Source organism: Adelges cooleyi, unplaced genomic scaffold, assembly GCF_023614345.1.
Source record: "Adelges cooleyi isolate 19-005CV unplaced genomic scaffold, UGA_ACOO_1.1 ACOO_flye_CR_arks_rails_tigmint_CR_PRNA_247, whole genome shotgun sequence".
Taxonomy (NCBI): domain Eukaryota; kingdom Metazoa; phylum Arthropoda; class Insecta; order Hemiptera; family Adelgidae; genus Adelges; species Adelges cooleyi.
The window spans coordinates 3,987,325-4,011,514 of NW_026095912.1; the positions used below are offsets into that span (position 1 = coordinate 3,987,325).

Sequence of the window (24,190 nt, forward strand, 5' to 3'; positions counted from 1 at the left end):
GCTAAACGTTGACTAGAAAATAATAATTATATGTAAAAATAAATAACCAACACATGTGTATTATAATATTATGTAATTTGTATATTATGTAGTTTCTAGCTTTAATATTATCATTACAGTTGCCTGCACCTGTGGCGGGCAATAGACTGGTAATTAATCGACACGGTACCGGTGGTAGTGATTCCGCTTTAAACCATTTAGTTACTGTACAAAAACCGTACAGCTATTATAGACCCGCTATGCAAACGGCCGCTGTAAGTAGTTTTGTTAATAAAATCAGTGCAATCTATTTGCATTGAAATACTGTAGCGACATATTTTTTTATCGCTTCGAATGCATATATACAAGGGTGTAACATCAGTGTTTTCCGTACGTCACCCGAAAACCGTGTCAACTCGGTAATACTTTTTTCGATGTTAACATAAAGGAACGCTTCTCTCTCTTAGTCGCACTGCTTATGATTGAATCACGAACAAAAAAAAAACTTGACAAACATTTTGTTTCGTACGTAGTTTTTAGTGTAATTAACTTGCCGTTTATTTTCTGGCCTCTACGCAGCGCTTCCTTTTTTTTGTTAATATCTAACAAAGTAAACTCGAGTGAGTACATTTTTCACCGGGCAAGCTACGTAGAAACAACAATGATTTGGGTCCTGTATATAATAATTATCCCTGCGCGGTACACACGTTTAAAAGAAAATTGTCGTTTTAACCATTTTTTAGATTTCGACGTCTTTCCAAGTGCCCGCGGTACCTGCCGGTGAAAAGAGACCGAGTGTTACCTCAAGTCCGCCGCTTGGTCGAAAGGAAAGCATATGCAACCTACCCAGCCAGTTGTCGAGACAGTCCAGTCAGAACAGTTCAATATTGGAGCAATTCGCTTTCCAAGCGAAAGAACTTGTCAGGGAGACTGCTAGGCAGAGCAGCCAAGACGGATCCGGAGGGATATTCGCGCACGTGGCCGACAAGTTGACGACACAAGCAAAAAAAGCGGCCGGCGAAGCTACCAAATCCGTGCACGAAGTTAGCAAGTCCGCGTTGGAAGCCAGTAAAACGGCAGCGGGTGTCAGTAAAAACACTTTCGACGATTTGACTTATGTGGGAAAAAGCACCATTGACGACTTGACGAAAAGCGCCAAACAAGTGGCTTCGAAAAAGGGATTTAAGGTAAGTCTGCATCGGCAAGGTTGTCGATGACGAATAGTGTTTTATGAAAATTCCAGTTGAATAACAAACGATTATTTCATACACTTGTAGGTCGGTTTGCTCGGCGAGTCGTCTTCTTTGAGCAGGAGTTTAGAAGACGACGTTAACGACCCCCCGGCGTATCCAACGATGAGTTCAGGGTTCAAAAGCACATCTGACATCGGCCGAACTCCCAGCACCACATCGATGGAAGCCAGCGGCGGCAAAGACTTTTTTTCAAATATAACTAGCGACATAAACGGACTGGCGACGCAAACGTCCAGCATGTTTAGTGATCTTTTCGGTATGCGTTTTCTGTTAAACCCCGTCATTTTGCAAGGCATTGATAAATCCCGTCCTATGTGTTACAGGAAACAAACAACAAAAAAGCAACAAGACTTCGCTCACGTTGCCCGTAACGAAATCAAAGGACCGAACACCTTTCGGGCCATTCCCCAGCAGAGGTAAAATACAAAACAAAACCTGTCAGTAATATTGTCATGAAATTATAATAACTTTTTTTTTACAGTAGGCCGCAATGGATTAGTGGAAAAGTCCAATTTGATAAAACATTCGAATCCCAAAAAACCCGAAGATCCGCCTAAAGCTCAAAGCAAACGAAACGTCAAGCTCAACAGTCATACGGACAACGAAACTTTTCTAAAAGACGTAAGTCCACCGGTTATAAAATTTCGTCCACTTTAAAGTGTTCATTCGTTTACACGGCATGTTTCGTTTGTTGTGCACTCAGGTGACAAAACAAATTCTCGACGGCGACGGAATCGGATGGCTCAAGTTGAACCGATTTAAAAAATTAATGGAAGAAGAGGGATACCGTAATTTAGTACTCAGCAAACTAAACCGAACACTAGACTACAAAATCAGCCCGAGCGATCATATTGACGATGTGGTAATTAAACCGTTTTTTTTTTTGCTTTTATATGCATTCACTTTAAACAAACAAACGAATACAACGCGTTATGTGTTTTTCATTTATCGCAGTACATCAGCCGGCCCGTTTGGAAAGGAATGTTGAAAGCTTTGTTGGCCATCGTTCACGGATTAGAGGTGTCGTTTGCCAATCAATCAGGCGGTGGTTTGGCATCTGCGTTTCAAGTGTTGGAAATAGCGCACACTCATTACTGGACTAAAGACTTATCCATGGTCGGTTTCGAGTCACAAGTGAGTGCCGCGGTTAAATACACACAAGACACTAGAGTTGATAATTATTTCGGTTGGCTTCTATTACAGGCATCCAGTCCGTACGGTAGCCACGAGAACATACGTTCGCCGCCCCTAAGTCCCAGCGCGGTCGGTTCTCCGGTTTCCAGTGCCAATCAAGAATCCAGAAAATCCTCACAAACAAGCACTTCTGGACTTTTTGGTAAATAATTGGATTTTCGATTGAACATTCGAACAAACCAAAAAAATATCTCAGCGCTTCCCACATTAAACAAACACCATCTGTTCGGTGGCATTGTACACGTAATACAATCGGTTTTAATATGTACGCAGATTGCAAAAGCGGAGGAAGGCTGGTGCACGAATCTTCAATCATTAGCGAAAGCAGAGGATCCATCACTCCCACGGTTTCCACTAGTGAAATGTTTGACGAGTTTATCAATAAGAAACAAGAAAACGTTTCCGGTAACAGTCCCACCATGGATAACGAAGTGAGTACTGATCGTCAGTCTTTTTCAATACAGACATCAATATTTCACGGGTTAATATTATATATTATTTTTTATAAAGGGAGACACGACCACTGTGATCTCATCGGCCACGTCGGACATATCCAGTTGCAGTGGTAGCACTGGGCTAGTTAACAATCCGGCATTTTATTTAAAGAGAGTATCGCCTAACAACAACAACAGAAATAGCGCAACACTCTTTCGAAGTGCCGTATCTGACAGCGAACTTGACAATTCTGGAGTAAGTACTACCTTTGCATAAGAATAAAGGCTGTATTTAATTGTTATTGTAAACAAAAAAACATAAATATTTTGAAATAACCAAACTTGTAACATCCTCATATTATACTGTTAGCTCTTCAAAGCTTCAAACAAAAACCGGACACAGAGTATTTGGTCCAGTAAATCTTCGCTCAGTGCTGGATTCCGATATCCCGGTGGAAACTTCTTGAACCCCACGTCTGGGTCGCCCAGTCCAGAGTCAGGACGAACTTATTTATTCGAAGGTATGTATGTGAAGTTACAGTACTTAGTGGTCGATATAAAGAAATACCTTTGAATTTGATGTAAGAATCGGTCATCGACTCAGCCAAAATAAATAATCATAAAATACTCAAATAATATAAAAGGTTTAAAAACGTGACATTGGACTTTCTTGCATTGAGCCATATTTAGTTTGATCAATTGATATTTTAATATTGTAATTTAACGTATTAACGACAAAAGTTTACATCACTGTGAACGAATATATTTATATGAATAATGTACTTGTACAAAGGTATATTGGGTAAAGAGAGGAGCACGATCTGGAATCAACTTAAATTTTGGGAAGACGTGTTTATCGACACAGTCAGCCAAGAGAGAGATATGATAGGAATGGATCAAGGACCAATAGAAATGATGGAAAGGTAATGTTTCAATTGTCCAAATGCATGAAATGGTTTCCCAGAAATAATAATATTGTTTGTCGTTTTTCATTTCTTAGGTACAAAAATTTAAGTCAGAGCGAAAAGAAACGTTTGGAATACGACGAGGACAAACTTTTGTCGGTCATGATACACAACTTGATCGCGTTCATGATCATGATGAACGTGCCTAAAGACAGCCTGATGAAAATCGTGCGGACTCTAGTGGGCAAAAGTCGGGTGACTAATTGCTACGCTACCGAAATCACTGGACTCATGTCTCAGCTAACGAATTTGGTATTTACAATAATTTACTTACAATGTTTATCGTCTAAACTTTAGCTAATGCCTTAGCGAGAATTTAAAACACATTTAAATCGACTGTTTTAGCACGGAAACGACGTCGACTTGAAGCCGTCCAATTCAAGGCAGGCCCACAGACAAAGTTTTGCCGTACACTGTGGCGACTCGTCTGGGGAACTGCTTTTTTTGGAAGTCAGAGACGACGGACTTGTGCTTCGGTCGGGGTCGGGAATCATCATTAGCAGATGGTGGTACGAACGCATAGTGAACATGACGTACAGCCCCAGAAGCAAAATATTCTGCTTGTGGAGGACGGCCAACGGCGGACAACTGCAGTTGAATAAATATTACACGAAAAAAGTAGTTATTCACTTGAAATTTACCTATGATATAACCATTGAGAACCATATAAAAGCGGGATGGAAATATATTTTGGCGTCGAATAAAGTTTGGCACACTTTTGGAGGTGTGATTAGATAGTCTTAAGCAAAACCACTCAAGGGGTAGAATTGAAGAGTGATATATCACCTAAGTAGCCTTTTTAAAAATGTATAAAGGGCATATCTAAGACAAATTTGAAATGAATGGTTAGATATTATATTAAACGCTCTTAAATATATTATATCTCATCCCCTTCCATCGAAAAATAAAATCTTTAATCTTTCCTCCGGATGAAAGACACGTTGGATCGTGAACACGCCTTGTGATCAGCTGATTTTCTGTGTCTTATCGATCATCTTTCATCGATTGGATCTTATCAGCTGTCCAGGAATTATCGATTTTTCCTTATCGTTATCCCACCCCTCCTCGTGCTTATTTATCACAATCCCTTCCCTACCCCATTGCCACCCCTTTTTTTCTTCTCGCCTTGCAAAAGCTTCATGTGAGTTTTCTTCAGACCCTCGGCCCAAAAACATACTCATGTTAAACACTCGGTGAACCTCTAAGCAAAACGTAACCGGCTTGTATCGTTTCAGTGCAAAGAATTGTATACTCGCATTAAAACGTCGATGGAAAAAGCCGCCGAGAGGGGGCAAGGCATCATATCCGGCGTGGAACTGGGCGGAGAGTTTCCGGTCAAAGACATGGCCACCGGAGAAGGCGGTATACTTCAAGTATGCATGGAAGGAGTGGGTCTTTTATTCTCCGACAGCAAGGTAAGTAATACAAGAAATGCATGCCGCAGCAACAATTATATGATTAAAAAATATATATACATATTATTACTATTATACTACGCGTTTTATTATTATTAATTATTATTATTATTACTACTATTATTATTATTATTATTATTATTATCTACTATTATTATTATTATTATTATTATTATTATTACTATTACTATTACTATTATTATTACTTATTATACTTATTAGTATTTTGTTTAAAACCCTCCTCCTCCTCAGTTCGTTTATTGTTGTTAAAAGAATAGCATTTCGTTTCCCACGATCCGAGATAAATACATGACTATATGTTTTTTTTAATTTTTAATTTTATTTTTAACATGACGTCACAGCTATACGACTAACCAACCAAGTTTTTATATTATAGACATGCCAGCTAAGTAAAAACCAATTTTTTCGGTTTGCTTAAAGACTCATAGCAAAAAACGTACCCGTAACGATCACTGTTGCGATTGAAATACACAGTTATTATTAATAAAGCTTCTTTTCGCGTTTTACGAATGTCATGAATATTTTTATGCGAATGACACGTCACATCAGATGACGCGTGGTACTTAACTACCACACGCTTATCCGATTTCTTGCCACGACAGTTCTGAACACATTGAGTACACTGCATACTCAATTCTACATGTTATTATATTTGTATAACAGCTTTACATAACAGGATTATCGAAAATATGTTTTTGACAATGCGTTTTTGTTGATTGATAGGGTTTGTCATGGTTTTCGCAAAATAAACGATAATATTTTCAGAGAAAAATACCACGGGTGATCAATATTCTGAAAGCGCCCAACTCGGACGGTAGATAAAGAGGCGAGCCGTCAAAGTTTGATTTTGTTGACACTGCAAACTTGACGGATCGATTCGCGTTAAGAAGTCTAAATTATTCATAAATGGATATAATAATATTATATAGCTGACATGTCTATTATGATTTCGTTTAAAAATTAGTTGGTCAACTCGGTACACATTTGATATAAATCGTGAACGCCCAAAATAAACGAGAAAGCTGTCTCGAGCCTTTGTAAACATTAAATTAACATTTTCAAGTCCACTGATTTAATGCTTATAGGTTTTAACGAAGAAGCATATCCGGTTAACAATAAGCACTTACTTTTTAGACTTAATGTTTTTTTTTCAAATTTCGTATCGTTCGTTTTCATCGTTGCATTTTACACTATCCTCCAGTTTTCAGAAAATTGTGTAATCATGACTTGAAGAAGAATGCGATTTTGTATTCGATTGTTACCTCTCCGTATTTCGGCAAATCTGCAACGGAATAAAACTATCGAGTTGTCCAAGTACAGTCACTTATTTCCAAAGATCTCTATCATAGTTTACCGTTCAAATTTGTTATTGCTATATTGTTTTCATTAACGACAGCTTCAGGAATTTCTAGGTCATAGGAATTATAGCATGTACATTCGAGTACGTTGATTTTCCAAACGCTGTTCGTTTAAATCCATGATAACATATTATATTTATTACAGTTCAAATAATATTTTTTTTTATGATTTTTTGTTCCATCATTGTCATTAGTATGTGACGTGTTCCGGGGGTAGGCTCTAAAATTTACTCACACAATCCTAATCATTTGCACTTACACGGTGCGCACAGATCTATGAGTAGGCTGAAATCAAAACTCGTTGGAAAACACAAGAAATAATTAATTAAAAGATACGGTGCAATAACTAGATAAGTCCACTCGATAAAAATATAAAGGAGGATAAATAAAATGTCTTTATTCCATCTACTGTAATTGGCAGGGAAATTAATTTTTGTATTAAATTTATAAGTAATAGTCCGATTTCACGGTCTGCGACATCAAAATGAAAATGAATTTTCCATGAAAAATAACTTTCAAAAATGTGGACTTGTCTAGTTGTTGCACTGAACCCTTCAATTCAAATCCAAATCTGTTTTCATACTATAATCATTGGTTTGAAAGCTAAATATAGAACTAAACAGAATGATATCTACATCAAAAATCCTGTAACATAGTGTTGCCAACCTAAGGTCAACTCATTTTACCATTTTTTGGATCTCGTGAGTTCTGATTTCGGCCTAATCGTGTAGTAAAAAGTTATTCAAATAATTATTTTTTTGATCATTTCTTCTACATTTTTCATTTTACTTGGTCACGGTTTACAAATTACACGAGGGTGATAACTGATAATTAATTTGTATGTGAATTTACCGGGCTTGACTTAAAGCGTCAAAGTCATTATGGATCATGTAAGAGGAGCTGTCATCAATAAGTTTGGCCTAACGTTATTGGCTCAAATATTGTAATATACTGATATTTTTAAGATATTTTGTGTCTAAGAAGTATAGTTGAACAGCAACAAACCGTGTATTGTTTACAGCTGGTATATGCTATGTGTATATAAAGTAGAGAAATATAAATATTGACGTTGTGCAAGAAGTGTATTTTTATAATCAACCCGGACACGTCACTGTACTTGTGCATATCATTAAAAAAAAAAACGTCATTGGTGTAACATTCTAAGTATAATTATGTTAACCGTGTCTACCGAATAATTAGCTATAGTATTATATATTATATGAAAACTACTAATTATAATATTGAAACAAACGTTATATGATAGTATATTAATACGTATAAACATAATATATTATATAGGTAATATTATATACTTATTATAATAATAATTGTTCTGTTAACCGTTTTGAAAATGTATATAGGAAAGCCGTTCACCACAGCCATTCGCCAACAGTAATTTCATGTTTTTATAAGGACCTCTCAAAATTTTCTTAAATACACCATAACATTACAAAACGACCCGGTGCAGTATAACAATATTGATTAGAGCAACGATTACTAATATCTAGAAATGAATATATAATTCACACATTAGTTGCGCACAAACATAACTCCAAAAACATACATTTTATTAGTAGAAGATTATAAAGTTCACAATAATAATAATATTATATATTATTATTATACGCTTAATTATTATTGTTTTCTGCTCGGTGAAAATATCCACCTCAATCGCATAATGGATTATTTCTTAAAAACCAAAAATATGAAGATAATACCTAATTTAAAATTGCCAAATACCGTTTTGTCTCCGCACTTAATTATTATTATTATTATTATTATTATTACTACTTATATTTAAAAACGATAATAATATAATATAACCGTATTTCCCAGAGTTTAGGCATGCAAAATTTTACATATTTTTTTCTGTCCTACTTACATTTATATATATATTTACTTACTTTTTTTTTGTATACATTTTTTGTGTGATCAAGTATAACACATATACATATACATACGTATACACAAATATACATACATATAATAAATAATATGCATTACATATTATTCCTATACAATATTGTATATACTCGTATATGTATATGTTTGTACGGGAATATTTACATTTTTTTTTTTTAAAGTTCAGAATGTTCAATTTGCTTTAAAACTTTTTACTATTTTATTTAATTTTTTTTTTGTTTTTGTTATTTTATTCTCAGAGTTTTTTTTTACTCAACACCACGCTCGTTATTAAAATATATACTTCACACGTGTTTTTTTTAACGCTCTTATATATACATATATATTTAATTTTTATTTTTTTGATAAACCTATATGTATAATACACCTATAAACGTACGTATATTATACATGTATATTTATTATTTTTATACTATAAATGCGACGGTATTATGATCTATATTGTAATCGCCTTGGTTTCGTTGGATATCATTTTAATATTATATTTTATACATATTATATAATTTTTTTTAAAAAAGTTTTATTCGTTTCAGTCTGAAAACACTCACATCGTGTGGTTGTTACTCTTATTTTAAAACAAAGTTTAAGAAACTTTTGAGATGGTCCTCGGTCAGGTCGATGATGATAATAATAATAATAATGATGATGTCGATAATGGTGATGATAGTAATATGGTGTAATTATTACCTGTTACCATTGCCGGAATAGAAAAAGAATAATAACATGTAGATAAAAAAACAAAAATAATAAACATTAACAATAAAGATTTATGAAATGAACGTATGAAAAAAAAACTATAACAAAACACATTTTATTTTTCTTGTTTCCTATTTTGTTGTACTTAATTGATTTTCATATCATATATAATATACATGCCTTTAATATATTTACTATATTGTCCTTTTTTTCTTTTTTTTTTTTCTATGAAACGTCGTAACGCGATGGATTGAATTGTCTCTCGTTCAGGACTTTGAGGTACATAATAATTAAATACAGTAAACAAATTTTTTGTTTTAAACGTTAAAAAGTTTATAGTACGGTTTTACAATTATTATTTATTTAATTTTTTTGTAATTGATCATAGATTATATTTATATATATATATATATATATATATATATGTATAAATAACATAGTTTTGATTTTCCTGTTTGCTAAATGTCATATCCACTCTAGTGCATTATTATTATTATTATATACGTATATGGACTGTTATTAAATATTATATTTCTATTTTTTTATTTTATATATTTTTGCGGACGGATAGCGTCGTAATGTTTTTATTTTTTATTATACATACATATTTTTGTTTAAAAAAAAAAAAAGTCATTACGTTCCCTCGATCATCAACCCTTCACATGCCCACACACCCACGACCCTTCACGTTAATTTTTTTTTATACTTACAATATAAAACAAAATAAACAACAACGATGCGTTTGTTTAGGAATTTATTATCGTATACCGTACACGGGGAGAGCATGGCTAGAAAAAAAAAAATTATGTACTGTGCACTCAAAATACACACACTCACATAGCTATATATACATATGAGCACATAGCTATATATACACATAGCCATATATATATATATATATATATATATATATGTATGTATGTATCATATTAACTTTTATATATATACATTATACGAGGCGAAATTAAATTGTCAAGAGTTATTCGTATCGTACAGAAACCCACAATGAACAGGGTGCATTGCCACAGGGTGTTTTTTTTTTTGGTTTTGAATACTGACATTGAGGTGTGTATAAAAAAATTGTATGTTCTATTTATTCGTTCCGACTATGACTATGGCCTTGATGTATAATGTTGGAATATATATATGTGTGTGTGTGTGTGTACATCTATCGTAATGTATATCTATATATATTATTATAATTATAATACATAACATATATTTACAGTAATTACTGCCTGGCCATCTCACTAGTTGACTTAAGCTTTGATTTTTGACGTTTGCGCTTTGTCCGAATAATCAAAACGATTGTTCGAAAACACAACAGACAACACACTCGGGAGAAAATGTATTTCATAGTATAATATTATACCGAGTGTAATGCCTACCATTATGACGGTATAATGTGTGTTTTATGAGATATATATATATATATATCTATATACGATATACCTGTGTCTACTATACCGTAAGTGTGTGTTTGTATATTGTGTATTCGATTGCAGTTTTGGTACGATTTACTTACATTCCGTTTGTATGCGCTTTGGTCGTGTATTGTGCATATTATATTATTAGTGTACGATTAATAATAATATTACACTGTTACCTACCCAAAAGGTAATTGAAAATAATATTATTGTACATGACGTAAATAGTATTATATTATATTGCATATTATTAGATACCTATATATGAAAATGCATTGTTGTATTGTGTATAGAGCATGCGGTTGAACGTTATACCCGTCACTATAGTTGGTTTTGCTTGCATGCGTAGTGATGAATAATTATACTAAATTCAATAGATTTTTTACAATAATTAGACTAATGGTTTTTTTTCCTATAATGTTTTTATGGTGTACTTTATGTACGACCCGTCCGATTTGTAATGAATACATATCCTCGGTCTTAAAATTGTACTCAAGGTGTATAATATGCTCAAGCTAGAGCCCAAAACGAAACGGACGAGTTGTGCGTTATGTGTATTACCGGTTGGCTCGTTTTACATGGTTAAAATATAAACCCCCTCGCCATGATAGGTTTAGGATAAAAAAAAATAACAAATAAATTCCCACGTAGAAACACAGAGAAATTAACATTTTTAATAACCCAACCCACCTCTTTGATTGCAACTAAAATGTATGATCCTTAGGCTAGATATAGATTTAGAAGATATCAGTTAGTGGAATAAAATATTTTCAATTCCATTCTCTTTTTATTATACCTATTTAAAAACACCCAAAAGTATCTCCAAAAGTTCTTGTCATAAATCCAATGGTCCACCACTTTGAAATTATTTTTCACTTTTCTTTATCCGCCATCTCTTCGTGATTTTTTATCTCAGCCTTAACACACCTGTCCTCAGGTTGGTTTTCTCATCAGTTACTTTGGCTTATTTCTTCACTGTCTATTACTTTTTTACAAACTAATATTCTTCTAAAATCTAATTGCATATCCTCTTCTCTTTAGTCTAAGTGGACTACGGTAATCGCACAAAACACCCGATGACTGTCTCCAGTCTCTGACATTGTCATTTCACCCTGTGTTCCATATCTTCTTAAAATAACAACCAATTCATTTTGTAACAGCGGTCCACGGTACTTAACCGTTACTCCATATCTCCTAAAGGAGATTCGTACATCTTTAAATTCTAACGTGCCTCGTTTTCCAATCACACAATGCAAATCAGCGGTTTCTCATCGACACACTCAATTCTTTTCTTCCAAACTTCTTGAATTTCTCCAAAATCTCTCCGAGTTCAATTAACTGAATTTCAAAATCCGGATAACAACTAGTGCCAACAAGGATTTATGTACACACCAAAACGCCATCCGAACCTTGATCAACCTTAAAGACGATCCAAGTGAAACACCACTTGAAATACATCTTAGGTGTAATATCAAATCGATTCTTGTAGTGAATTCTACAGACCCTGCAATAGTTAATTTTTTTTTTTTATTACATTAGAAGCACTTTGTATATAATATATTGATTACCTTAGAGGATTATGTTCCGAACGTAGATGTACGTGGTTTTTATTATACATTAGGATAGTAGGTGCACCCCACCAGTAAATTCGATGTGTCACGACGTTGTCGAGTCAACGGACCAATATATTTGATTGTATTTAAAAACCACCAAGCACAAATATTATACCTATTGCCCTGTTTGCCTTACGTCAATTCACTTGCCTTGTCGTTTTATTTCAGTTTTTCGTTCGGCTGGACCACGTGCGAAAATGTTTCACGGTGCAGAAAAAGATTTTCGTTTTGGAAGAATACAGTGAGTGTGGCTCGCAAAATCTTACCTACTCTACAAAATAGTTATAATGACAAATAATAGCGTCTAATAGACGAATAAAAAATGCCCTTACCTATGCGACTGTTAACGTTCTAAAACTGTTTCAGATCCAAAACTCAAACACATCATTCAACGGCAATACGAATCGCCTATGGTAAGTGTTTTTTCCCCGTCCGACACACACACGACGGATTTTTGAAACGAATATTATATAATGTTATAAAGCATGCGACTTATGATACCTATCTAATATTTTGCATGATTCGTAGTCTAGTAAACCCACAGATATATACACAAATAGCGAATAACTACGAATTTAAACTCAAAAAAGAAGTATGACCGCCATTTTTGCAAATAGGGCAATGTTTATAATATGTTATCAGTGATGAATTTTGATATAATAATAATACACACGGATATACCGTTTGACAAACGAAAAGATGGTCGCTACGTTTTTGTGTGATAGGACATATTATTATCATGTTAATTCATATCAGTGGCCAGGACTGATTATATTATCACAATGAAATATTGATAACTAGTATAAACATTGCTCTACTTGCATAATATGGCGATCAGACATACTTTTGGATGCGCAGTCGTCTATACAAAAAATATGATATTTACATTACTTTAATTCGATTATCCGATAAGACGCTTGCATGACAATTATATTATTTGAATGAGGTATTTTTTTAATTAAGTGCCTCGTTTTTCTTTTTTTTAATTTGTATAATATTCAAACGTCCTCTCATATCGAGTCCCGCCTTCTTTGCCGGGTTGCAAACTAACTGTTTAAAAATAAAGATAACACCAAACATATAACGGTTCGATAATGAAAGTTAATGCATTATGCAACCCGGTATGATATTGTGTATTTTCAAGTCAAAAACTCAACTTTGGCTAACTCTTTTATTTGCTCTCCTTACACCTAATGTGTTCAAAATTTCATAAACTGATATTTTGTACAAATAACGATTTTTAGTAAACAATTTTGGATATAAAACATGAACAATAACAACATTAAATATATAAAATAGTGTTTACATATAAATCAGTCTAGATATTGGAATACTTTTGGAAAAACACATTATTGTGAAAAAATTACAAAAAAGTCGCTTATACGATACTAGTTAAGACTAAAAAGGCAATTTAAATTTTATAAATGCCAATTCCAAACAAACTAAGTTCTGCCTTTTAGTGGATCAATTTTGTTTTAGGTTTGGCTTAGAAATATTATACTTGTTATTTGAATGAAATAAAACTAAATTACATTTTGTATGCGCCTAAATTTTTTAAAACTAATGGGTAATTATAAAAGAACTTAAAACCACAAAAAAAAAATGTATAAAAGAACTTTCTAACTGATACAATACAATATTTATATAAATATTTCAGCTATGATAATGAATCAAATCTTAGAACTTTAAAAACTATTTATATTATTTTTTAGACTGTTTTCTTGGAAACATTTTTAAAATTTTTCGCTCTATAGTACCATTATTAAAGAAATAAAATTTAAAATAAGTATTATATCGGAAATTATCTTCTGGCCTATCCTAACTCAATTTAATCTCCCGGTACCCTGATAGATTTTTTTTTCTCTATTTTATTTGTTTATTTTGGGATAAACCATTATAAATTGGTGTAGGTCCGTGTGATTTTGAACACTTGTTGTGTAGGTAGGTAGGTACTTGCTATTATACCTGCAGTATGAAGCTTGTTGTTTGTTGATGACTGTTTTTATTTTTTTTTTTAGTAAAGTCGTGTGTTGTTTTAGGCTAACGCAATGCTATTGTCTTTGCATCGCATCATGTCTATTGTATATTCGCAAACGTTGATGCTGAGAAAATCGAAAGCGGTGGACGGCCAAACAAAATAAATTATTTAATAATTTAACCTACCCGCATTGTTAATATACATACCTTTTATTCATTAACCCTATTCAACACAAACACGTGCTGTAGTGTAAAAATTTTAAAAAGCTGTTAACCGCGAACGACAGTATGACCAATTTAAATTAAAATACAATTGTATTTTGTTATCAACAGTTAATCACGGATGATCGTTAACACATGCTAAATTCGAATTTCACATGATACTAATATTATAACTGGCAATCAGTATGTTTTGTATATCACATGGTGGCTGTAGTTAAAATTTTTTTTAAAAAAATACATGTACCAGAGAAATATAATTTCGTCATTTTGGTCACACTGTACTTCGCCTTTTCGCTTACTTCACATACCGCATGTAACCACGATTGCCAATACATTTTTTATATTGTCGTTTTATTTGCCTGCCATATTATTATTGTAACCTGTTAAAGTTAAGTTTTTGTTTTGTTTATGTTTTTTAAATTTATTATTTATACCTAAACTCTGTTATGATTTAGTAATGTTGCGTTTTTTTTTTTCTAAAATTTCGTTTCTTTGGATCAAAACAAAAAAAAAATTGTTCTTTTTTTTGTTTAAGGCCGGCCAAATATGCTATGCTGTGCTATGCGTTTTTTCCTATATTGCTGCTGGCCATAAACGGCCGTCGACAGGCAATACTTCATCCACCGGCAAAGCGGCGGCAATAACCCAACAGTTGCCGGTCTCGGCTGATTCCGGTGGCGGGAAAATTTAAATCCGTCATAAGTTTTATACACAAATTTCATGTTGTTTTTTTACCTATGAAATTACATTTTGTTTTTAATATATATATACATTATTATCTATATCTGTGTCTCGGGTCTAATTTTGTGCATAGGTATAAACGAGTGTGTCCGTTAATTATATACATTTTAAAACATAATTTATTGCAAAAATTGACTTTGAACTCGTGAAGATTCTGCCCTTATAGACCAGAGCTACAGATATACAATTTAAACTTATTTATATAATAGTCTGGTTTGTAACAAACGGTAATATACAAATATAATATGTATCAAAATAATAATATTGAGCTTTGGGAGACACAGTGTTTGATTAGACTAGCCATTAACAACAGCTGCTGCTACGCTATACCAACGATTTTCCTTTATTTTACACATTATTATAATGTCATGTTAACAACCGTTTGAAGAACAAAAATTAATTTAGACAAAACAAACCGTCAGGTTTACACCGGGCGTTAATTTGTTTCCACATTATATTATTAATAAAATAGACGACTTTTTTTCTTAAGTACAAAATGCGTTTTATTAAAAATAAATAATTGTTTTGTAGATATTTACAACTTAAACCGCGCATTAGGCATGTAACTATACAGTAGAGGATAACGATTAACTGTAAGCCGTTTTGTTTTTTTTAAATTCGTATAATATAATATTATAATAATTATTTTATTGTGAATAGTTCTCTTGTATTACCGTGCGTACCTCTTATCATCTAGCTGTAATGATTATTGAAAACCCAAAAATCGACCATTGCAATTGCAAAAATATTTTGTAGATGTTTTTTTAGCGTTACGTTGATATGTTATAACTTATTATTATTATTAAAAAAAAAAAATACACGTTGTATTTTACTATTGAGTTTTTTTTTTAAGACATTGACTTATTGTATCTTCTGATGGAATAAAATTATTATAAAACACTAAAAACCCGAGTTGTTTGATACATGACTAAAAATAACATGATAATCACTATTAAAGTTAAGCGCTAAAAAGACCTAGGATGATTAAAAAAGTTGGTAAGCCTCTCAAAATATTATACTCTGTACAGTATAAGTGATATACTACCCTCTCAAAATCAGCATTGCTAGTAATTTAAAATTGTTATAAATAATATCACTTCTGAGGGTCCTGTGTATAAATGTATATTATAACAAGTTAACAATAATCCCCACTGACTGGTTATTGAAGCGCAGCTCGTTTATAAGGCTTCATTTTTACTTGGACTTTCATAGAGTACAATCAGAACTAATTGACAGTTGACAAATAATACATTTAAGTTATACCATATTATAGCAACTATGTAGAATATTATGGAAATAGGGTAGATGTTCCAGTTTTACCACTGTGCCAATAGACAAAAGTAGCTCTTTTAATTTATTTTGACTGAAACTGTTTCAGAAAACGGGGTTAAAATAGTAAAGGGTATATATTTTTTTATTCTTCAGATGAATATTATGAAATATTACAAATTTGTATATGATGACACTTTATCATCAGCTAATGCCTTTTTACAACCGTTTTAAAGCAAATATTATTCTTTTTCATTCTTTGTCCATAATGGACATCATTTAAAATGACACAAAAAACTGGCTCACTTCAGAATTAAATCAATTATGTGCATAAACAACAAGTTTTGGGTATTAGACATAAGGTACCTATCAATTGAATGCAATTTCTTTATATTTGAGTAAACGAGGAATGTCCTTTGGAGACCACGGAGAACAGAAGTACCCACTAGGCACTAACATTTCTACAAATACTACAGTTATTTCACTCTCGCCTTCTTGATAAGATATTGATTATAAAATACATACCAAATATATAACCACTTGCTTTGGAAACATTTGCTTCTGGTTTCTCGGTTGGCAGAGATATTTTTTTAAACAAATTTTTCCGTTCATTTCCGCCATGGTAATTTTTGTTTTGTTTACATATTTTATTATTTCTCCGTTGGCTACATACCTATTCGACTGACAAGCATACCGTGTCACAACGGTAACGGGCACAGGTCTAGAAAGAAGGAAAAAAACCAGTACATTTATATTGAATTGCGAAAAATGTACATCCCTCTGCTGTTGTCGCTGGCGTGTCATCTGCACTTCACTGTGGCATCCGAACCGATGGACCAAACCGACTTGCTGCCCGTTGTAGGCACCGAAGACACTTACATTTGGACCATGAAACAGCTGGCCAGATGCCTTCTGTGGTCCAAGACGTTGCCGTACCAGGAACGGTTGGACTACTTGCTGATTCTGCAGAGCAAAGTAAAGTCCATTGCACCCTTGTCGTTTCAGAGTGGTTTTTATGACCACACTGGCTCTGTGTAATGGCACCACTCGATAGAACAACAATACAATTACTGTGTATTTTAGATGGTCGACGTCAGACGCCGGTGCAAGGATCCTCCTAAAAGTTACTTGCCGCTCAAATGCGTTTTCGGCATAACCGTTTTCATTGCCTTTTGCGTAGTCACCAAGTGTCGGTGCATAAGAGAAAATAGTGCATGTGAATCACTCGTATAGAAAAAAGAAGATAAACAACCCACTAAACTAGACTTGATCTAGTCAAACATTATAATATTGTTTAAACCAAGCCGCCGCCTTATATGCGGCAGAGCAACACTATATAATGGTAAAACTCATTTTGTACTAGACCAGAATTCTGTTGGATCTCGCCAGTTATTATAACCTATTGAAAGAAGCAAACTCATTAAACGTTTTCTAACACGTAGGACTTTTTTTTTAGATTTTTGTTTGCGTTACATACAAATACAATATATTACACAGACAACCTTGTGGATCACAAATCGTTTGCGATTGGTACTTTGGAATTTGAACTATGGACAAAAATGCATTCCTAATTAGACGTTACATGACAATACAACCTAAATTTGACATTTTATTATTAAATATAAACTGTTGGCTGAAGAGAGAACTGCCGCTACATTGAATCAATTATGATTTTTACTCTGAAACGAGTAATTCTACAATAGTTATGAAAATAGATATAGATTCCTCTAGTTTTAAGTGCATTTTTAATTTTCTATCTAAATAATATTGTAAAACCGATTGAAAAGTTGGGAAATTGTGCCACGGTCGATGCCTTGGGAAACCCTTGAACAAATTTTTTTAAAAAAAATTGAATCGGTTTACTTATAGTAGGTTCTATAGAAGTAAAAACATGTTTTCGTACAAAAATAAAGCATATAAATGTGTTATAAGAGAAAAAATGAATGTTTATATAAATAACTCTTGTGTTTATATGATTTACAAATTTTAGCTTCAAGTTTATTGAAAATTAATTTTACAATGCGCCTTGGCACAAATGCTAGTGTAGAGGATCCTTAAGGTTAAATTGACCATTGCTAGAAAAAAAAAACATTTTCTTATAAAAGGGGCAATTATTAATTATAAAAACAGTAGTAGTTCTAGTAAGTGACCAATAAAATGTATTTCAGTTTCTTATTACCCACTTTTACGGTTCTTTACGGGTCAGATATAGATGGAATAAAATTACAATTATAATTTAAATATTACAAAGTATGAGCAACTTCAAAGCACCAAAAGTTACTCATTAGGAGTTTTATTACATTTTATTTATATTCAAAAGTAAATTATGATTACTATAACAATATTAAGTTGAAGTTTTGAAATACTTGCCATGACGTAACAGATCGCCAAACAAACAGTGATATTATTTTGTGGTAATAACGAGGTCAATTGAGATTCAATTATCTGAAAACTAAATCGAATAGACGATAAAATAAAAATACGTATATAAAAAAAAAAATAGTAAGAAACAATAATAATTAACTTGAACAAATGATTTAATAAAAAACCGTTGATAAAGAAATAATAATAATAATAATTAGGCAAGTATTATCTTTTCGTTGTTTTTTTTTCACAGTTACATTCGATAATATATATTCTAACATACTATATAACGTTTTAGATAACAATACAATTTTTATATTATTTACACACGAAGCTTGTTTTGTTATCGAGTTTATCACAAGTGCACATTACTCGATCTCGTAAAGACGTTAAATTCTTCTTTGGCGAAAAAAAAAATGCATTAGCATAATATTATGTTCGACCATAGCTCAAAAATAATCATTGTTTGTGAACGAAAAAAAAAAATATTAGTCATATTTGTTATAACAGATTTATATCGGACAAACAGTAACTAACAATTGTTTACTAAACGTACTATTGGCATTTCATGTATTTATAAAAAAAAATAATAATAAAAGAGACTACGCTGGATTGCCACATCCACTATTAAACTATATACAATTTTAAAAATAACAAGAGATATAATGAAAGAGTAAAAAAAAAAAAATTAATTGAATATAAATATTGACAACAACCCAAATAGTTACTGTAAACATTATTATTATTATTAGTATTAATATGTTTAATTGTCGAAACTGAGATTATAACAATGACCAGACCTTTGATTCGAAAAGAAATAATCAACCATTATTTCGTTTTTGCTTTGGATGGATAGATAAAACTAGTCATGGTCGACGGATACTTAAAATGATGATGACTATTCAAGCCGCCGCCGTTTTTGCTAGACGAGCCTGTCGCTCTGCTGGACAAGTTGGTTTTGGACGACGACGACACTATTGGCGTTATGTAGAACAAATAAACGCGCAAGTGATCGCAAATTTCCTTGCATACAAATATCGAATACAACGATAGGTCGATCACTGACCACACCTGTGAATAATAATAATCATTGTTGAAATTAATAATAATCTATTTGTTTTTCACCCTTCGATCATGAACTCGTATAAATACCAGGCATGCGCAAAGGACGTAATACTCGGGCAGCACGCAGTTGAAATATTGATTTAGAAATAACATTGCCGGCCCGATCAGAGTGGAATCGACATAGTCTATTGGACTTTTGGTCATGTGAGCTATCTGTTAACGTGAAAAATTGTAAGCCGATTAATACAAAAAATATACAAAAACCTTGTCGTGTCAATCAATCAAATACTAAAATATCATTTCTAGTATTCGATTAAAATCGGACAATCTTCATCAGCGATTGCTAATCGCTAATTGCTTATCAGTGGTAAGAGCACCGCCTATCATTTTAAGACCATACAAATGTCATTCGAAATCTTAAATATTAAGTTTTTATTTATCAGTATAGGGATTTTTAAAACCAAAAAAAAAAAAAGATCTCAAATTACTTCATTTCATGATTGCATTTCAGATTTTACTAAATATTTTTATTCTCACTTGGCTTTAATAATTTTTTAAATAAAAATGTCGAACTTAAATCTCTAACATTGACGAGATATAAATATTTAAAAATGTGTTTCGCGTATTTTTTAACATTGGGAATAATTAAGTGACAAAATTAAAAAAAAAAAGAGAGAAGGTCTTAAACGTTTATTTTAACGTGTTGTTTCGTTTAAAATATTATTCAAGTTGTTTTTCTAGTTAGTATAAGAAATGTAGATTTTTTTTAACTAGGTATTTTTAATAGCCAAATTGTAATTTTTCTACTTTTAATTTGTAGGTTTGCAGATTGAAATTTATCATAAAACATAAAAATGTTGGACAAATAATAGACACAATGTTTCACAACTTTCGGGGTCTAGTCTTAAAATTATTTATAATTTATCAATATTATGCCAACAAAAGTATTGAAGAAAATGAAACATATTCCTATTTTGTTTATTTTACATTTAATGTTTGTTCGGGTTAAAGCTATAGTCTATTTGTCAAGTCACAATGTACCTAATTTTGTATTCAAAATATATAATACAATTATTGTGTTTTTATTGGTTTAAATAAATGTTACTACTCACCACGAGTTTGTTTGTTATTTTGGCAGAAACTAAACCAAACGCCATTATATACAGCACGGGATGGTTCTCGTAAATGTTTTCGGTACTTTTACAGCTAATAATGTAGCCAGGCAGCATTACCAAAGCGATAGCAATCGCAGGAGACAGAACGCTCGTCCCCTAAAAAACAAAATAACACAATAAAGTAGCTGGTTTAGCTCGCAACAAGATGGTAATTCTTTTCGAAAAAAACTACTCACTTTTAACCTAACCAAGAATCATAGCTTGGATGTTTTTAAACCTATTTTCATTATTTTTTTTTAATTTTTTTATTTATCTACACATTACGTTTAGTTATTATAAATAAATTTAACTGTAGGTCCTTTTTTAAAAATATACCAATTATAAGGAAAGCGGCAATAAAAAAAATTCATAGTTGTATGATAAATGGTTCATTTAAAACGCAAGTTGTTTTGTAAATTAAGAAAGCAACAGTCGAAACGTTAATATAGAAACAATATGCAAGCTATGTACTACAGAATAAATTATAATAGTATTATTAAAACATGGGCCACACAACTTACCGCTACGGAAGATCCGTTTTTACCAATGCCACCAGTAAGTATAACAGCTAGATTTGACTTGGCCAAAAATACGGAAACTGCCAGTGTTGTCAGTAACAACACAAATTTAATTTTCACTTGAAACATTGGAATCTACGAGTAAAAATAAAAACATTTAAACAATAATTTATGAATTATTTTTAAAACAATATCGCGCTCATAACACATACTTGATAGTCCCAAATTTCAGTTCCAAATATGGCTGACGTAACATGCAGAAATATAATAGTTAGCTGCGTTTCGGTTACATCAAATTTACCAAACCGAAGAGTACCTGAACAAAAAAATAAAATAATAATAATAGCAATTACATAACATATAAAAAAGAAAAAAAAACATACCGGATACGTAAGTTTGCCAATGTGCAAAATAAAATAGAGCGACGGCGAAAAAACTTTGAACAAACATCCAAGAAGGGTATTCTCCCAATTTTACAGAAACACACGTCGACAACGTAATAAACACTGTAATAAAACAAAAACACAAAAACCATAATAAATAAAAATTAGCTATCATATGAATTACAATTTAGATAATATATTTTATATTTATAAATTTAAATTACCGGTAGATATAGAATCGCAACCGTGATCGAAGAGTTCGCCTAATGGAGTAGAAGTACCCGTTCTACGAGCTTGCTTTCCATCGATCGCGTCAAGACTCTGATAAATAAATAGGCCAAGACCACACAAAAAGCTGGCCCATCTAGGAACCTAAAACAAGTATTAAAAAAATTAATATAAATAATTTAATGAATTTGAGAAAAAAATACGTTAGGAAAAAGTTATAAATTAACTTTACAAAATCTAACTAAAAAAAAAATAAAAGATGCGTTTAAATTGTTTTAAAATGTTCCCGTTTTTTTTTTAATTTCAATATGGTGTCAATTTAATACCATATTGACACTAAAATCTTATTACTTTCACTCTCAAACTGTTCTTTGGATTCAATAACAATGATTGTGTCTATAGATATTTTAAGTCGCTGCTAATTAAAATTCAAACACGAATAATTTTTCCAAGTACTAAGCCTTTAAAATATAGCTCTTTGCCAACAAACTCGACCTCCGACCGTTGTTATGCTAAGTACACTTAAAAATTAGCCAAGTCGCTTGGTAACTGTACGACTTACTTCCGAGTTGGAGTCAGGGCTGTAACTTATGATCACCAACGTAGTGACCACGTTGACGACGAGTCCGATGAGCGTGATCAAATTGGGCGCCAGCCAAATGGGCGTTTGCAACACGAGCCAATTCCAAAACGGTTGCATGAACGAGTCGGATATGCTGCGACTCTCGCATTTGTACGTGTGCTCGCTGAGCCTTTTCAGTTGAGCCGGCGACAGTATCTTCTCTTTGGTGACGTAAAACATGATGTTACGGTCGGCTGCGACGGACACCCACTGCTGTTGTATTAATTAACGAATCGCCAAACAGACAGTTGTTTTTTTTTTTTATTCAACAGACCTTCACCGTCATCACCATCGCCGAACTTGACAGACACCTCTCAACACATGTCACACGACCGGGGGCAGTTGGAAAACAACACAATATCACGATGTCTCGAGGGATGACGGTAGGTAATAAAAATAAGTATCACAACAAAAACCGGTTGAAAATTTTGTTTTTTTTTTTTAACTGACCGACTTTCGAACGACTTTTCGAGGCGAAAAACGTGTAACCTTTAAAAAAGCGGCGGCCGAGACGACCCGATGGCGTGATATTGTTTCCGTGCGATTATAACTAAAAATAATAATAATATTTTACTACACTATTTAATCACTACTGTACGCGGTTAACGCACTACATGGTACGGACGTACGTAACGATGTAGGTATGTATAGATATAAAAAATAATAATAATAATTATCGTGTACCTACCGTGCAATAATTATTGTTACAGAAAAATAACATGTTCGGACGTCGTGTTATCGACATGTCGCCGGATAACAGTAAACGGTTCGGCCACACGAGTGATAACAGAAGTGACGGCGTTGCGACGTGTATTCATTTTTCGAGGTTAACATTTGTGTGCCAACCGCGGTGGCGCGGTGGCAGGGGGAAATCGGTGGCACGGCGCGGGGCCGACGTTGACCACCGCTATAGGCCAACAGCTGCTGCACGACGTGATAACACGGAAGGGTCACCGCCTCGATGATAACAAAACAACGGCGGCCATTTTGTGGCGGGCAATTTACTATTTCTTATATTGTTATATTACAGCAGCTATACACGACGAATAATAATAATTATTAGAGACTTAGGGACTTATAGTATTTGCATATGTATACTGGACATTATAAAACATACAGAAGAGTAATATTATATAAATACGTTTCAGAGTACAATGAGTTTATATATTATTATGTAATTTTATTACGCATATTTTGAGAATTTTCTTATGTTGGGATATATTTTGCTATTTCTACGTTTATTTGGCATATACATATTATAAAGGTTTTTGATCAATGTTAGTATTTTCAATCAAAAAGAAAAAAAAGATTTACATTTGAAAATATAAACAAGTGTCTAATCGTACGCAGCGTAATTTTCAAGAAACTC

At 32.7% G+C, this 24,190-nt stretch overlaps 2 protein-coding genes across 8 annotated transcripts in view; one reads left to right on the forward strand and one right to left on the reverse strand.

Annotated features, from left to right (window-relative positions):
• LOC126837060 (MAP kinase-activating death domain protein) overlaps positions 1–16,091 on the forward strand; it is a 28,763-nt gene extending 12,672 nt beyond the window's left edge. For 2 of the 6 annotated variants that reach the window (XM_050570796.1, XM_050570797.1), the window contains exons 16-33: positions 120–254; positions 723–1,166; positions 1,257–1,488; positions 1,556–1,648; positions 1,714–1,853; positions 1,936–2,094; positions 2,187–2,366; positions 2,436–2,568; positions 2,700–2,857; positions 2,937–3,116; positions 3,231–3,381; positions 3,654–3,783; positions 3,861–4,077; positions 4,171–4,443; positions 5,061–5,240; positions 12,447–12,519; positions 12,645–12,691; positions 15,013–16,091. In XM_050570796.1, coding sequence (XP_050426753.1) covers positions 120–254; positions 723–1,166; positions 1,257–1,488; positions 1,556–1,648; positions 1,714–1,853; positions 1,936–2,094; positions 2,187–2,366; positions 2,436–2,568; positions 2,700–2,857; positions 2,937–3,116; positions 3,231–3,381; positions 3,654–3,783; positions 3,861–4,077; positions 4,171–4,443; positions 5,061–5,240; positions 12,447–12,519; positions 12,645–12,691; positions 15,013–15,168 — 3,081 coding nt within the window. In that variant the 3' untranslated portion in view covers positions 15,169–16,091. Of the gene's footprint in view, positions 1–119; positions 255–722; positions 1,167–1,256; positions 1,489–1,555; positions 1,649–1,713; positions 1,854–1,935; positions 2,095–2,186; positions 2,367–2,435; positions 2,569–2,699; positions 2,858–2,936; positions 3,117–3,230; positions 3,382–3,653; positions 3,784–3,860; positions 4,078–4,170; positions 4,444–5,060; positions 5,241–7,980; positions 8,047–12,446; positions 12,520–12,644; positions 12,692–14,317; positions 14,930–15,012 lie in introns of those variants that run through there. The other 4 variants (XM_050570798.1, XM_050570799.1, XM_050570800.1 and 1 more) reach the window with 4 other exon arrangements.
• Positions 16,092–18,634: 2,543 nt separating this feature from the next.
• LOC126837062 (cholinephosphotransferase 1) lies at positions 18,635–23,619 on the reverse strand. 2 transcript variants are annotated; one of them, XM_050570803.1, is made up of 10 exons: positions 23,510–23,619; positions 22,762–23,371; positions 22,196–22,343; positions 21,972–22,094; positions 21,801–21,904; positions 21,592–21,723; positions 21,029–21,187; positions 20,004–20,129; positions 19,652–19,922; positions 18,635–18,939 (listed from the first exon to the last, which is right to left on the reverse strand). In XM_050570803.1, the coding sequence occupies exons 2-9, from the start codon at positions 22,999–23,001 to the stop codon at positions 19,680–19,682; spliced, it is 1,275 nt and encodes a 424-aa protein (XP_050426760.1). In that variant the 5' UTR covers positions 23,002–23,371; positions 23,510–23,619; the 3' UTR covers positions 18,635–18,939; positions 19,652–19,679. The 2 variants fall into 2 exon arrangements, with proteins under 2 accessions (XP_050426760.1, XP_050426759.1); XM_050570802.1 differs by having other exon boundaries at positions 22,762–23,557.
• Between the last annotated feature and the right edge of the window lie 571 nt (positions 23,620–24,190).